Raw genomic sequence first — 13,454 nt, 5'->3', positions numbered from 1 at the left:
AAATGTTTTTCTTATTTATTTTCATCTCAAAGTATATTCACAGATACCGTGAGTAGTACAGCCATTCATTCCTGTCTATGGGTTGATTCTCCATTATGTCTATCCTGTTACGTCCTTGCATACAATGTCCCACCATTTACTATCAGAAGATTAGCCATGCTAGTCTGTATCTACAAAAACAACAAGAAGTCCTGTGGCATCTGATAGATGCATCAGATGAAATGGGTCTTTGCCCATGAAAGCTTATGCTCAAAAAAAATCTGTTAGTCTATAAGGTGCCACAGGACTTCTCATTGTTTCCACCGTTTACTGGGTGATCAGCTTCTAGGACTGCTTGACTTTGGGGATGTGTTGTTGGTTGTGTTTGGCATCTTGTTGTCTTCTGAGCATTCCTACCATTGTAATCCTTATTTTATTGCAACCAATCTGATATCCTAATTTCATATCCTACTCTTCCATTTATCTTCTTCTGTCTCTTAAACTCATTGTTTTTCTCACACCCTCTTCCAAAGTACTTTCATCTCTCCTGCCTCCAGCCTTCTCTCTGTTTCATGTAAACCAACTGCTTTCAGATCATAGAGTAATGCTGTTAGTACCTGGGTTTTGTAGCACACTAGAGATGTGGTAATTACTTAAATAAGAAACGTACTTATGTAACATTTTTTCAGAGCTGGACAAAGAATTAAAGGAAACGTTTGTCTTTTTTCCAATATCCAGGAGCCTTACTTACAGCATACAAATCTCTCCACTTTTTAGCAGCTGTGATGAATGCTCCATCTGGTGAGCAAACAGATTTAAATAGTAGACTCAGTGTAAGACTGGCTGGCACCACCTACTGGACAACTGTGCCAACTCATTTGATCACTTTGCCTTAATTTCAGAATGGAATAAACATTAAAATTTAAAAACAATTGATCATTGCATAATTTCTGAAGCTGCACTTTGCTGCCATGTATTAATCTATAATTATGTACACTACCATTGCACCATTTCTAGTGGAACAAGCCACTTGGCTCATATAATTTGATGGGATCAGAATCATCCAGGAAGGAATTAGTCTGTTATACACTGTTTGATGTCTATGCATCTTTGTAGCCAAGTCTCCTGTTATGTGCTGTTACTGTGGAGATCATTGTGTTTCTTTCTGTATTTATTCAGAGCATCCTTCTGCTATCCTTACTCCAACTGAGTATTGCATTGCGCCATGAAGAGTGTTTTTTGTCTGTCTTCAATCTGCAGGATCGGTAACAGAAATGGACCTTTACCATTTAATTTTCCTGATCTAACGCACCATCACAAACAGTAGCAAATTTTTCAGAAAACATTGCCTGAGGTCTCAGTTGATTGTGAGGTCCTCTTCAAGTACAGTCATCTCAGTAGCACATTTGTTTCATTGGAAGATAGAATTAAACATTGTGCTGTTTCTTCCTCATTGTTAGTGGCATGCAGACACTGTTTTCTTGGTGCCTATTTGGTGCTAATGCTCCATATCACCATCCAGGAGACCTAGATTTCATTCTTAACCAGGGTACTGGTTGCGATCATTCACCTTGGATTGCTCTGGAAACAGCATGCTGGACTAGGAAGCAGTGTTCTCTGTAAGATGAGCACTTGGGTAGCTGCTCAGGAGAGATACAGGTGCCACCCTGCTGATTAGCATAGCACCACAGCCACCCACAGTGGGCAGCATGTGTTTCTCTCAGTGGTGCACATGCACACATGCCGTGGTTCACGTAACAGAATTTATTCTGGCATAAGTAGAAAAGAAAAAGAGGGAACCCTGCCAGCAGGGGAGTAGTGGTCAGTTGCTCCCAGTGTAACTGACAGTGGCCGTGTCTACACTAGCCCCAGACTTCGAAATTGCCAGGCAAATGGCCATTTCGAAGTTTACTAATGAAGCGCTGAAATACATATTCAGCGCTTCATTAGCATGCGGGCGGCCGTGGCACTTCGAAATTGATGCACCTCGCCGCTGCACGGCTCGTCCCGATGGGGCTCCTTTTCGAAAGGACCCAGCCTACTTCAAAGTCCCCTTATTCCCATGAGCAGATGGGGATAACGGGACTTCGAAGTAGGCAAGGTCCTTTCGAAAAGGATTCCCGTCGGGACGAGCCAAGTGGCGGCGAGGCGCGTCAATTTCAAAGTGCTGTGGCTGACCGCATGCTAATGAGGCGCTGAATATGTATTTCAGCGCTTCATTAGTAAACTTCGAAATGGCCATTTGCCTGGCAATTTTGAAGTTTGGGGCTAGTGTAGATACGTCCAGTAAGAGTCAATGCAAGGAAGAGCATTCATATACTTCAGAGTTTCCACCAACTAGCTCTACGTGGCGAATAAAGATAGCAGCCTTTATGACAGCTGAGTGGATGGAAGCTGAAGGAAATTGTCCTTAGAGTTCTGAAAGTGCTGGAAATTACTTTAGGTCCCATAGGAAGCAAGTCTCAGAGGAAAAACAATTGAAGATGTTGGCAGTTTTTCAAAGAGACATTATTAAGGGTGCAAAATGAATCCATTGTGTAGAAAAGACAGGAAGTATGGCAAGAGACCATCCTCGCTTAAACAAGAGATCTGGAATGATCTAAAAATCAAAAAGGTGACCTACCGAAAGCGGAAACGAGGTTAAATTTGAAAGGATTACTGGAATCTAATACTTAGGGGCAAAATTAGAAAGGCAAAGGCACAAAATGAGCTGTAACCACTTGGGTGCGTGTACACTTGTATTCCTCTTTTGAAAGAGGTATGCAATTGAGGTAAACCAAAAATGCAAATGAGGCGTAAATTTGCACACTGTGCACCTCATTTGCATATTCTAATTTCGAAAAAGCTTCTTTCAAAAGAAGAAAGCCAGTGTAGATGCTGCTCTTTTGAAAGTAAACCCCATCTTCAAAAGAATCCTTCTTCCCATTAAATAAAGGGGAGAAGGATTTTTTTGAAGATGGGGTTTACTTTCGAAAGAGCAGTATCTATGCTGGCTTTCTTCTTTTGAAAAAAGCTCTTTCAAAATTAGAATATGCAAATGAGGTGCCACATACGCAAATTTACACCTCATTTGCATTTTATTTACTTCATTTGCATGTCTCTTTCTAAAGGGGAGTGCAAGTGTAGACGCACACCTTGAGACATAAAGAGTAACAAGAAAACATGCTACAAATATATTAAAAGCAAAAGGAAGACCAAGGACAAGGTAGAATGAAGAGGGGAAAACAATAGCAGAAAATAGAGAAATGGCAGAGATGCTTAATGACGTCTTTGTTTTGATTTTCACCGAAGGTTGGTGGTAATTGGACACCTAGCATAATGAATGCTGGAGAAAATTCAGAAGTTGAAATAGGAAAATAAGTTAAAAAAATACTTAGATGTCTTCAAGCCACCAAGGCTTGATGAAATTCATCCTAGCATACTCAAGGAGCTGATGAAGTTTGTATCTGAGCCATTAGCTATCATTTTTGAAAAGTCATAAAAGACAAGAGCAATCCCAGAAGACTGAAAAAGGGCAGATATAGTTCCCATCTATAAAAAGGGAAATAGGGGCAACCCCGGAAACTAGAATGAAATTCAATAAGGACAAATGCAAAATAATCCATTTAGGAAGGAACAATTACACATATACAAAAGGGGAAGTGACTCCCTAGGAAGGAGTACTGCAGAAAGGGATCCAAGAGTCATAATGGACCACAAGCTGAATATGAGTCAACAGTGTGACACTCTTGCAAAAAAAGTAATCATTCTGGCTATGTCTACACTAGCCCCAAACTTCGAAATGGCCATGCAAATGGCCATTTTGAAGTTTACTAATGAAGCGCTGAAATACATATTCAGCGCCTCATTAGCATGTGGGCGGCCGCAGCACTTCGAAATTGACGCGGCTTGCCGCTGCGCTGCTTGTCCTGACGGGGCTCCTTTTCGAAAGGACCCCCGCCTACTTCGAAGTCCCGTTATTCCCATCTGCTCATAGGAATAAGGGGACTTCAAAGTAGGCGGGGTACTTTCGAAAAGGAGCCCTGTCTGGACGAGCCGCGCGGCGGCAAGGCGCGTCATTTCGAAGTGCCACGGCCGCCTGCATGCTAGTGAAGCGCTGAATATGTATTTCAGCGCTTCATTAGTAAACTTTGAAATGGCCATTTGCATGGCCATTTCGAAGTTTGGGGCTAGTGTAGACACGGCCTTTAGGATGTATTAACAAGAGTGTTGCAAACAAAACACAAGAAGTAATTCTGCTCTACTCTGTGCTGATTAGGCTCAACTGGAGTATTGTCTAGTTCTGGGAACCACCTTCCAGGAAAGATGTGGAGAAATTGGAGAAGGTTCAGAGAAGAGCAACAAAAGTGATTAAAGATCTGGAAAAATGACTTATGAGGGAAGAGTGAAATAATTGGGTTAGTTTAGTCTGGAAAAGAGAAGACGCGGAGGGGGACGTAACAGCTTTCAAGTACCTAAAAAGTTGTTACAAGGAGGAGGGAGCAAAAATATTCTGCTTAAGCTCTGATGATAGGACAAGCAGCAATGAGCTTAAATTGCACCAAGACAGGCTTAGGTTGAACATTAGAAAAAACTGTCATGGGCCGTTTCTACACAGGCCACTTTCTTCGAAAGTGGTATGGTAATACACGGCCCGAAATATGCTAATGAGGCATGGATGCAAATTCCCTGTACCTCATTAGCATATGGTCATGTGATTTGGAGTCTGGAAGACCGTTCTTCCGGACTCCAAAACGCCATGTAGAAGTGCAGCCCCGGGGGATCTTCTGGGAGGAAGTCCTTCTTCTGGAGGCCCTTTCTTCCTGAAAATTTTTGGGAAGAAGGGGCCCCTGGAAGAAGGACTTCCTTCCAGAAGACCCCCTGGGGGCCGCGCTTCTAAACAGCGTTTTGGAGTTCGGAAGACTGTTCTTCTGGACTCCAAATCATGTGACCGTATGCTAATGAGGTGTGGGGAATTTGCATCCGCACCTCATTAGCATATTTCGGGACGTGTGTTACCATGCCACTTTCGAGGAAAGTGGCCTGTGTAGAAACGGCCATGATGTTTAAGCACCAAAATAATTTGATTAGAGTGGTTATGTAATTTCCATCATTGGAGATTTTTAAGAATGAGACACCTGTCCGTGATGATCTGGGTGGTGCATGGTCCTGTCATGAGTGCACAGGACTGGACTTGATGCCCTTTTGAGGTCTGTCCTTTTCATAGTATTTTGTGATTTTTATACCCACAACTTCTGCTGAAGGAAAAGTATTTAATCTTTATAGCAGCTATGTAGTCACTGAACAACTTTTGTGACAGTTATGAATGGTTTTCCTATGCAGATCTTTTTAAATCTTTCGTTTCCAAAATTATCAGAGGAGTATGTTTGTCCAGAACTGAACAGAGCATCTGTGGTTTTGATTTTTCTCCTCACTTATCCCAGTGTGAAAAGTTAGTGTTTGGAACTGAAGTATTACTTCTGTTTCTTTCTCCATTCATTCCCTTCCAGTTCCAGCAGTGAGTATTTAACTTAGGGGATTGTTGATCGTTGCTGCTTTCCAGACTGTGGTATGAAAATCAACAAAGTAATCTCAAAATTACATTTTATTTTATGCAGTCTTTCTTGGGTGTGAGGAAGTCTGGTCAAGACTCATTTTTTTCTGGAAAAATGCATCTAAAAACTGTGTTGGGTGGGGATAGGCCAGGCATTTTGACTGGGGATCCTGACCCCTCACAAGGTTATTACTGGGAGGTCATGAGCTGTGAGCCTCCATTTCAAGTCCCTCTTTGCCTCCAATATTTATAATAGCACTATGTATAAAATGCATTTTTAATTTATTAGGGGAGATCACACTCAGAGGCTTGCAGTGTGAAAGGGGTCACCAATACAGAAGTTTGAGAACCCCTGGGGTAAAGTGCTACTGAAGGGTGTGGGAGCAGGACTTCAAGAATTCAGCTTCAGTTGAACTTCCCAAGAACTTAAGGGAGAGGGGGTTCATGGCTAAATATCCTTTTGGGCGCTGACTTTTGCATTCTGCATTGTAAACTTTCTTGGATTGAGGCTTTGTTCAGACTCCTGGAGAATAATCTAAAATGAGAGCATTGGGATTAATCTAGGAGACTCTCATAGCTCAGCTGCTTTTCAGCTTTCTAAAATATCAACATCAGCCATTTCCATGTGTGGAAGTACATTTACCTTCATCATAAAAGTTTTCTTAATGTCCATAAAGGGATTTGGAGTGATGGTTAGCACTAAGGTAACTACACCCCATGGAGTAAAGACATTTAGATGTTCTGATAATACACCCATTACCCCTACCGTGTCTTGTTGCTTCACTCTTCACTGTACTACAGTAAAGGAGAATCTGAATCAAATGGCAAAGTGCAACTACTGAAATCCAGTTTCTGTACACCAGTCAGACTAGAACTCGCTGTTGCAGAAGTGAAAACGGGAATATCTCTTTCCATTTGGAGTCTGCTTTTGAAACCCATGTGGCTCAATAGTGAGTTTTCATTTAATGAAAACTAAGTGATCTGAATAGATCAAAGAGCAGAATTTATTTAAAAATAAAATAAATTATATTGCTTAGCAGCACTAGCTGTGTTTTCCTGATAGTTATGTTTAAATCAAAACACTCTTCTGGAGGGTGGGGTGTGTGAAGCAGAAGGCTGAACAGTTTGCACTAAATTCTGCTGGTACTGTCACTTGTGTGAGCACAGAGAAAATCTAAAAGTCCAAAGACTTCAAAATTTATTTCTTGGGCACTCCCCCCGCCACATAATTTCTGATTAAAGATGTTGAACAGCTACATTTATATGCTCAAGCAACATACTGCAACTTCTTGGTAACTTTGAAAGCAAATATGCAGCGTCCTACTGCAGACAGGAAGTATGCGCTTGTGAACTGGATAGTATGTCTGACTTAGTCCAAAATAAAATGGCACGGAGGGGTGGTGTACTCAACTTTTGAAGCTAGGTTGTTTTCAGGTTCCCACTCTCCCCAACTGGTGGGTGATTAAGAGGGTGTGCAGTCTCAAAGAGGATAGTTGGCCTCATCTGAGTCAGTTGCCATTACATAGCTAGAAATTTCATAGTCCGAGTAATAGGATGAATGTCACACCCTGCTTGGCCAGCCTGCCTTCACAGTGTTTGCCACATTAGGAGAACCGTGGTACAAGAGTATGTTTGGACTGACAAACCTGCAGAAAAGTATATTACAGACATATTTTAAGAGAGACATTTGTTCTTGTTTTCTAGTTGTATGGAAGGAGAGCTCCTTGGGAGGATCCTGCCAAATGGGTGATGGATACATATCCCTGGGCAGCTACCCCACAGCACCATGAGTGGCCTCCATTGCTACAACTGCGGCCTGAAGATGTTGGATTTGATGGGTATTCAATGCCACGGGAAGGTTCAAGTAGCAAACAAGTTCCCCCAAGTGATGCTGAAGGAGATCCTTTGGTGAGTTCTCTCATCTAAAGCTTCAGAGCTAAGTAAGATACACTTGCTAGTGATAAAAAAACAAACAAACCAAACAAACGAAAAAACAAACAAATAGGAATGAAAGTGAATGACAAGTTAAGAGTGTGAAATGTTTTGGAATTAGAAGGAAGTATTTCTTGCCAGGGAGTATAGTCAGCCTGTAAAATGGACTGCCACAGGTAAGCAATGTGTCAGATGTAGTTCTGCCAGATACAATGAACGAAAATACTGAGATTTCCTAGTTGTGAGGCTGTAGCTAAAATGCCTGTAAGAATATGAAGTAAATGTCTTCCACCTTATAGAAAGCTTTGCACAATCAACTAGATGCCTTTTGCATGTTACTCTGTTTGTGTGTATGTAATATACATAAAGTATGAAAATTTTTGATTAAATAGTTTTCATGTAATATGGTGGAAATTCTTGTTCTAAACTACCCAACTAGGATCACACAACAGCCGTGTTGCTATGATGTTGAGCTGTTTTTCTGGTTCATTGGCTGCATGAAAATTGAGACTTATCTTTAATATGAACATGTCTTTTACACCGTGCTTTTTTTGTGGGGTACTTGTTGGTACTGAGTATCAGCACATAGGCAGCTCCAGCCATGATATGGCTGGCGGAGAGGGGGCAAGAGTACTGGCACCTCTTTTTTTGACAAAAAAGGCACAGCTTTTATGTAATTTGTGTCTAATTTCTTAATCAGCAGATACCATGCAAATGTACGGAAGCTAAGATTTTAAATGTTGTACACAATGTTTCAGCTTTGGATTTGCTGGTTAATGCACATTAAATGGCAGCACTAGTTCATGCAGCTTTATTCCTGATGAAAGCAGTTATTGCAATAACAGCGTATGTTATGGGTACTCTTAACCTATTGTTTTGGAATTGTGTACACCTTCAAAATAATTTGGGTATATTGAAAAGTCACTTCCACTCTTTTATGCACACTTATGTAGGGATGTTATTATCCACTGTCTAGCTTGATAGATCTCTCTTCTGGGCTACGTCTACACGTGCACCCAACTTCGAAATAGCTTATTTCGATGTTGCGACATCGAAATAGGCTATTTCGATGAATAACGTCTACACGTCCTCCAGGGCTGGCAACGTCGATGTTCAACTTCGACGTTGCTCAGCCCAACATCGAAATAGGCACAGCGAGGGAACGTCTACACGCCAAAGTAGCACACATCGAAATAAGGGAGCCAGGCACAGCTGCAGACAGGGTCACGGGGCGGACTCAACAGCAAGTCGCTCCCTTAAAGGGCCCCTCCCAGACACACTTTCATTAAACAGTGCAAGATACACAGAGCCAACAACTAGTTGCAGACCCTGTATATGCAGCACGGACCCCCAGCTGCAGCAGCAGCAGCCAGAAGCCCTGGGCTAAGGGCTGCTGCCCACGGTGACCACAGAGCCCCGCAAGGGCTGGAGAGAGAGTATCTCTCAACCCCCCAGCTGATGGCCGCCATGGAGGACCCCGCTATTTCGATGTTGCGGGACGCGGATCGTCTACACGTCCCTACTTCGATGTTGAACGTCGAAGTAGGGCGCTATTCCCATCCCCTCATGGGGTTAGCGACTTCGACGTCTCGCCGCCTAACGTCGATTTCAACTTCGAAATAGCGCCCAACACGTGTAGACGTGACGGGCGCTATTTCGAAGTTACTGCCGCTACTTCGAAGTAGCGTGCACGTGTAGACGCAGCTCTGATGTGTTTCTCGAAATACAGAATTCTGCTTAGAGTACGAGTCTGAGAATAAGGAGATGGGGAACCATTATAGCTCTTCCAGTGACTCTGTGTGTGACCTAGAGCAAGTCACTTAACCTTTCTGCATAACAGTTTCCATCTGTCACGGCAGGAGGTGTAATGACAACCTCCTGGCTCACAGAGTGCTGTGAGACTTGCTTCACGTTTGGTATTCTGTTTGAGAATCTGAGGGAACTCGGGATACTTATTTCTCTCTCTTGCACTGGTGTCCCATCAGTGATGTGAGTGCAAAAATGCCTAGGACAGAGTATTAAGATTCTTTCATCTCAGCAAACAACCCTTAATGCTTTCCGCCCTTTCTTAGATGAACATGCTGATGAGACTGCAAGAGGCAGCCAACTATTCGAGTCCCCAGAGTTACGACAGTGACTCCAACAGCAACAGCCATCATGATGACATCCTTGACTCATCACTGGAGTCGACTTTATGATCTTCAGCAGACAGAAGATAGGTGGTTTCCTACTGTCCCTCTCCTACTTTACAAGAATCTTTATCACAAGCTAATGAAGATAACTTGTTACTGGACTGGGCAGATGTCTCAGTATTAGAGCTACAAGAACAAGACACTTTATTTGAGTCAGCCTTGAATGTGGGTGCAGGCAACCCAAACAACTTTTTTATTGTTTTTCTTTTTACAATGATAAGAACTGCACTATGTCTTTGTTTTGTTCTGTTTAGTTGCTGTAAACCTTCATGCCGCAGATACTGCAGACATTTTTAAAAAAACACCATCACCACTTCACAGCTATGAAACAAACAGCATTGTGCCATGGACAGTCCAGAAGGAGAGGAGAGGGATGCTTATTGCCTATGTTGCTTCTGACCAAACACATTTTGGTGGGGGCTGGATTTCTACTAATCAGCTTTGCAGACTAACCTCAGCTGCAGATCATTCTGGTGCTATAATATATTGCTTGCCTTGGTAATAATGATCCATAAAAGGCAAAGCTGCAACACAGGGAAATTTTAAATAAATATTAAAATAAAAAAGCTGCTCTCCTTGCCAGTCTGAGACATTGGCTTGCTTTCCTCTATTTCACCAAGTGTTTATAGAGATTTACAGACATATAAATAGAAGTATATGTACAGTCTAAACAAATCAGGTTTTTTCAAACACTGTGTAACAACTCATCCTATACAATTTTAAAGACCAAGTACCCCTTTGATATTCAGGGCTTGATTCTCTTCTCTCTCATGCCAGTGAAATGCCACTGACATTAGCAGAGTCATATCCTGATTTACTCTGGGGTAAATGAGCAAAATTCATGCCTCTGCAGAGGGCCTATGTCCCCATGAAATGACATAACTCAAGTGGAATTTCAGTGGTGCATAGGTTTTCTGTTGGCTCTATGGATAGGGGGTGAATTTCACCCTGGTAGGAAATAGTCAGACCTTCAGTTTTTGTATTATAATTTTATACCTGTTTTCTAAGACCTTTTTTGTCAGGGGTCTCTCTTTCTGGCCATTACAATTGCAAAGGGGTTCATTAAAGCTCAGCTTTGCAGGCAGTCCACTGATACTCTGGTAACATCATTGAGTCTTGTTCAGTTTTCAAATAGCAGAAAGTAGTATTTTAGCAGTTAATTGAAACTGTCTTATTCAGGTCTTAAAAAGTGGGTAGTTGGAAGGGGTACTACCCCTTTAAAGTTGTAAGTTGTTCATGGGTTATGGCTGAGCTGTGAACCTGGCTCTCTGTTTCTCCTCTTCCTTGCCACATGCACACGATACAGTTTCAGTATTATGGCTTGTATTTTTGTTGGGGAGCAAGACCACCTGAGAGAGGATTGCACTGTCCTTGGGAGTAAATACTTTCAGTAACATCACACATCATCTGTCAGGCTGTACAGTAGCAAGAACTGCAATCCTCAGCATTGATCTGTACAAGCCTTTCCAGCTATCTTTTGGTGCTGAATTTAAAGCGATGCCTTACTTATTTTGTACTAATTGTATTAATTACATTAGTGCTGTATATTATGAGGTTTTATTTAAGTAAACAAACAGGGCTAAAGAAGTCATCTCTTGGAATATAATAATGAATTTCTGTGTGTATTGTTCGTGTCAAATAGTAGACTTTGTTTAAATGTGATAGTAACAAAAAGAGGGAAATGAGAACTTTTCAGGTTCATATCAGTCTGCAGCAAATAGTTCACTGGCTGTTTGTTCAATGCAAGAAAAAAAAAAAAGCTTTTTCTATTATGACAAATGCCATCCCTACTAAGTCGAAAAGTGCTGGTTTTTCAATGTACAGGCAGAAAACTTATTACAAGCACTTTTTTTAAAGAGCCGGTTAATCTTCCTGGGTTTAAAATAATATAACAGACACAAGTTCATGCTTCTGTGACTAAGCTTGAATTGAGAGTTTTATTATCCCTTGCAACTTTCTACTATCTGTGACATGACCATAGGATAATTTTGTTGTTTTTGTCCGGTGAGAGCTGGTCTTGAATCTGCTCCTATTGCAGCTTTCAAGTCTTGCTGATTTTTTTAAAAAAAGAAATTGTAAAAGAATAAGTAAAGTATTTTAATGACAGCGAAGGGGAAGTCCCCGACCTGGTGTCACTATTTTAACCTTGCTGAACACTAATTATTTCACTTTAAGGGTTATACAACCGATCTTGATAAACCAGATCTTGTTACTGTAAAATGGGCTACACATACGGAATCAGGCAGTGTACTCATGAGTTGGAGGGATTCATTTCTCAGCAATCTGACAATTCTGCTTCCTTGCACTGACTTTACTTGTTACTACTGTGAATCTTGGTAGAGACCAAGTACCTGAACCTGAGACTGAATGCATGCAAACAGACCCTTACGCCTATGTGGATCCATTTGCGTGATAGAGATCTAAGCTGACTTAACATTACAGATCCAATTCTCAGTAAACCTTTGGCTGAATTCTACAGTACATTAGAAATTGTTAGATTTTTTTAAAAATCCTATGCTGCAATGCAGAAGGGGTTTCTTTCCGTTACTCTCTGATTGACAATAGTTTGGGTTACTTTAGCAGAGGTGAATTTGAATAGGCTCATCATTTTAATGGTCACAAAAATTAGTGTCCTTTCAGAAACTTCGGGAAGCAGGGTTACCTGTTATGCACATCGCTTATGTTCATCATGATTTTGTTTTATCTTCGTAAACTATTTTTAAATGACTTGGTTTCATTTGGGGCTTTGTCCAAAATGCTTTTTTTTTTGTCTTTTTTCCTACAAAGTTGTCTTGTTTTTTTAAAAATACAAAATTCTATGCAACATTCATGCTGAGTTATAGAGCAGAGGTGTAAACCATTTCCTTTCCTTCAGAACTGCCAAGAATTGTACAGGCCATAAATGAGACATGGAGACAGTTACAGTTGAGGGTGTATTTGGCTGGTTTATTTTATTTTATTTTGTACATTTTGGAAGAAATAACTATTTCATTGTTAATACTTAACTTGGATATTATGTGTATTGAATCTTGTCTAAATGTGGCAATTCTTTCAAGAAAAAAAAAAAAATAAAAAAGTCTTTGTGGATATTGCTAAATGGAAGGTTGCTGTTTTGATCTAGTTGTTTCCAGTGGAACAGTTTATGAAACATGTTCTATAAGATGTACATTTTTTCACTGTAACATAGAAATGTAAATATTTGATTAAAAGTGCTGCATTTTGATGAATTTTTTCTAGCCATTTTTAAAGAGAAAACTAGGAACTGAGTATTTTGTGTACGGTATGATGTTTTCCATCTGTTCCCCTCCCTATTTAATTTTCGGTTGTCATTTAGGATTGGAATTTGCAAGTGGTCTGTTTGAGATCATGGCCCTGTCCCCCAACGTCATGAAGAATAAAGCCAATGATTGTACCAGTCTTAAATTATTCATGATTCAATAAAATTGATACTTATTTATTCAGATTTGTGCATTTGCTGCCATTTTGTGCCATGTTGATCGCCTGTTTCTCTAATACTGGCATTTGGGCTTTTTAGTTCTTACGAAACATTTGTTTGTAGTGCTTGTGAAAGATTGCTGGTTTGACAGCTCTCGAGACTGAGTACCCTATATTCAGAGAAAAGCAGTGGAAATGGAGTCCTTAGTCGATTTCACTGCAAGTGCATTAACATCATAAGCTTCATACGAGCTTGTCTACATGGGGAAAATTGGCAGGAGACTTATACCATGGCTCACTGATCACTCACTTTGCCAGAGATATTTAGCATGGTGGTAAGGCTGCTTCCTAGCTTGTAAAAGATCCACGTTCAAGCTCCTTGG

General features: G+C 40.9%; 1 protein-coding gene across 6 annotated transcripts in view; it reads left to right on the top strand.

Moving 5' to 3' along the window:
- NAV2 (neuron navigator 2) overlaps window positions 1-13,093 on the top strand; it is a 359,017-nt gene extending 345,924 nt beyond the window's left edge. For all 6 annotated transcript variants that reach the window (XM_074997678.1, XM_074997676.1, XM_074997677.1 and 3 more), the window contains 2 exons: window positions 7,217-7,420; window positions 9,517-13,093. In XM_074997678.1, coding sequence (XP_074853779.1) covers window positions 7,217-7,420; window positions 9,517-9,642 — 330 coding nt within the window. In that variant the 3' untranslated portion in view covers window positions 9,643-13,093. The remainder of the gene's footprint in view (window positions 1-7,216; window positions 7,421-9,516) is intronic.
- The last annotated feature ends 361 nt before the right edge of the window (window positions 13,094-13,454 follow it).

Source organism: Carettochelys insculpta, chromosome 6 (genome assembly GCF_033958435.1).
Source record: "Carettochelys insculpta isolate YL-2023 chromosome 6, ASM3395843v1, whole genome shotgun sequence".
NCBI classification, from domain to species: Eukaryota; Metazoa; Chordata; order Testudines; family Carettochelyidae; genus Carettochelys; species Carettochelys insculpta.
Note: the sequence above shows the minus strand (reverse complement) of the source record. Positions and strands in the feature narration are given on the sequence as shown.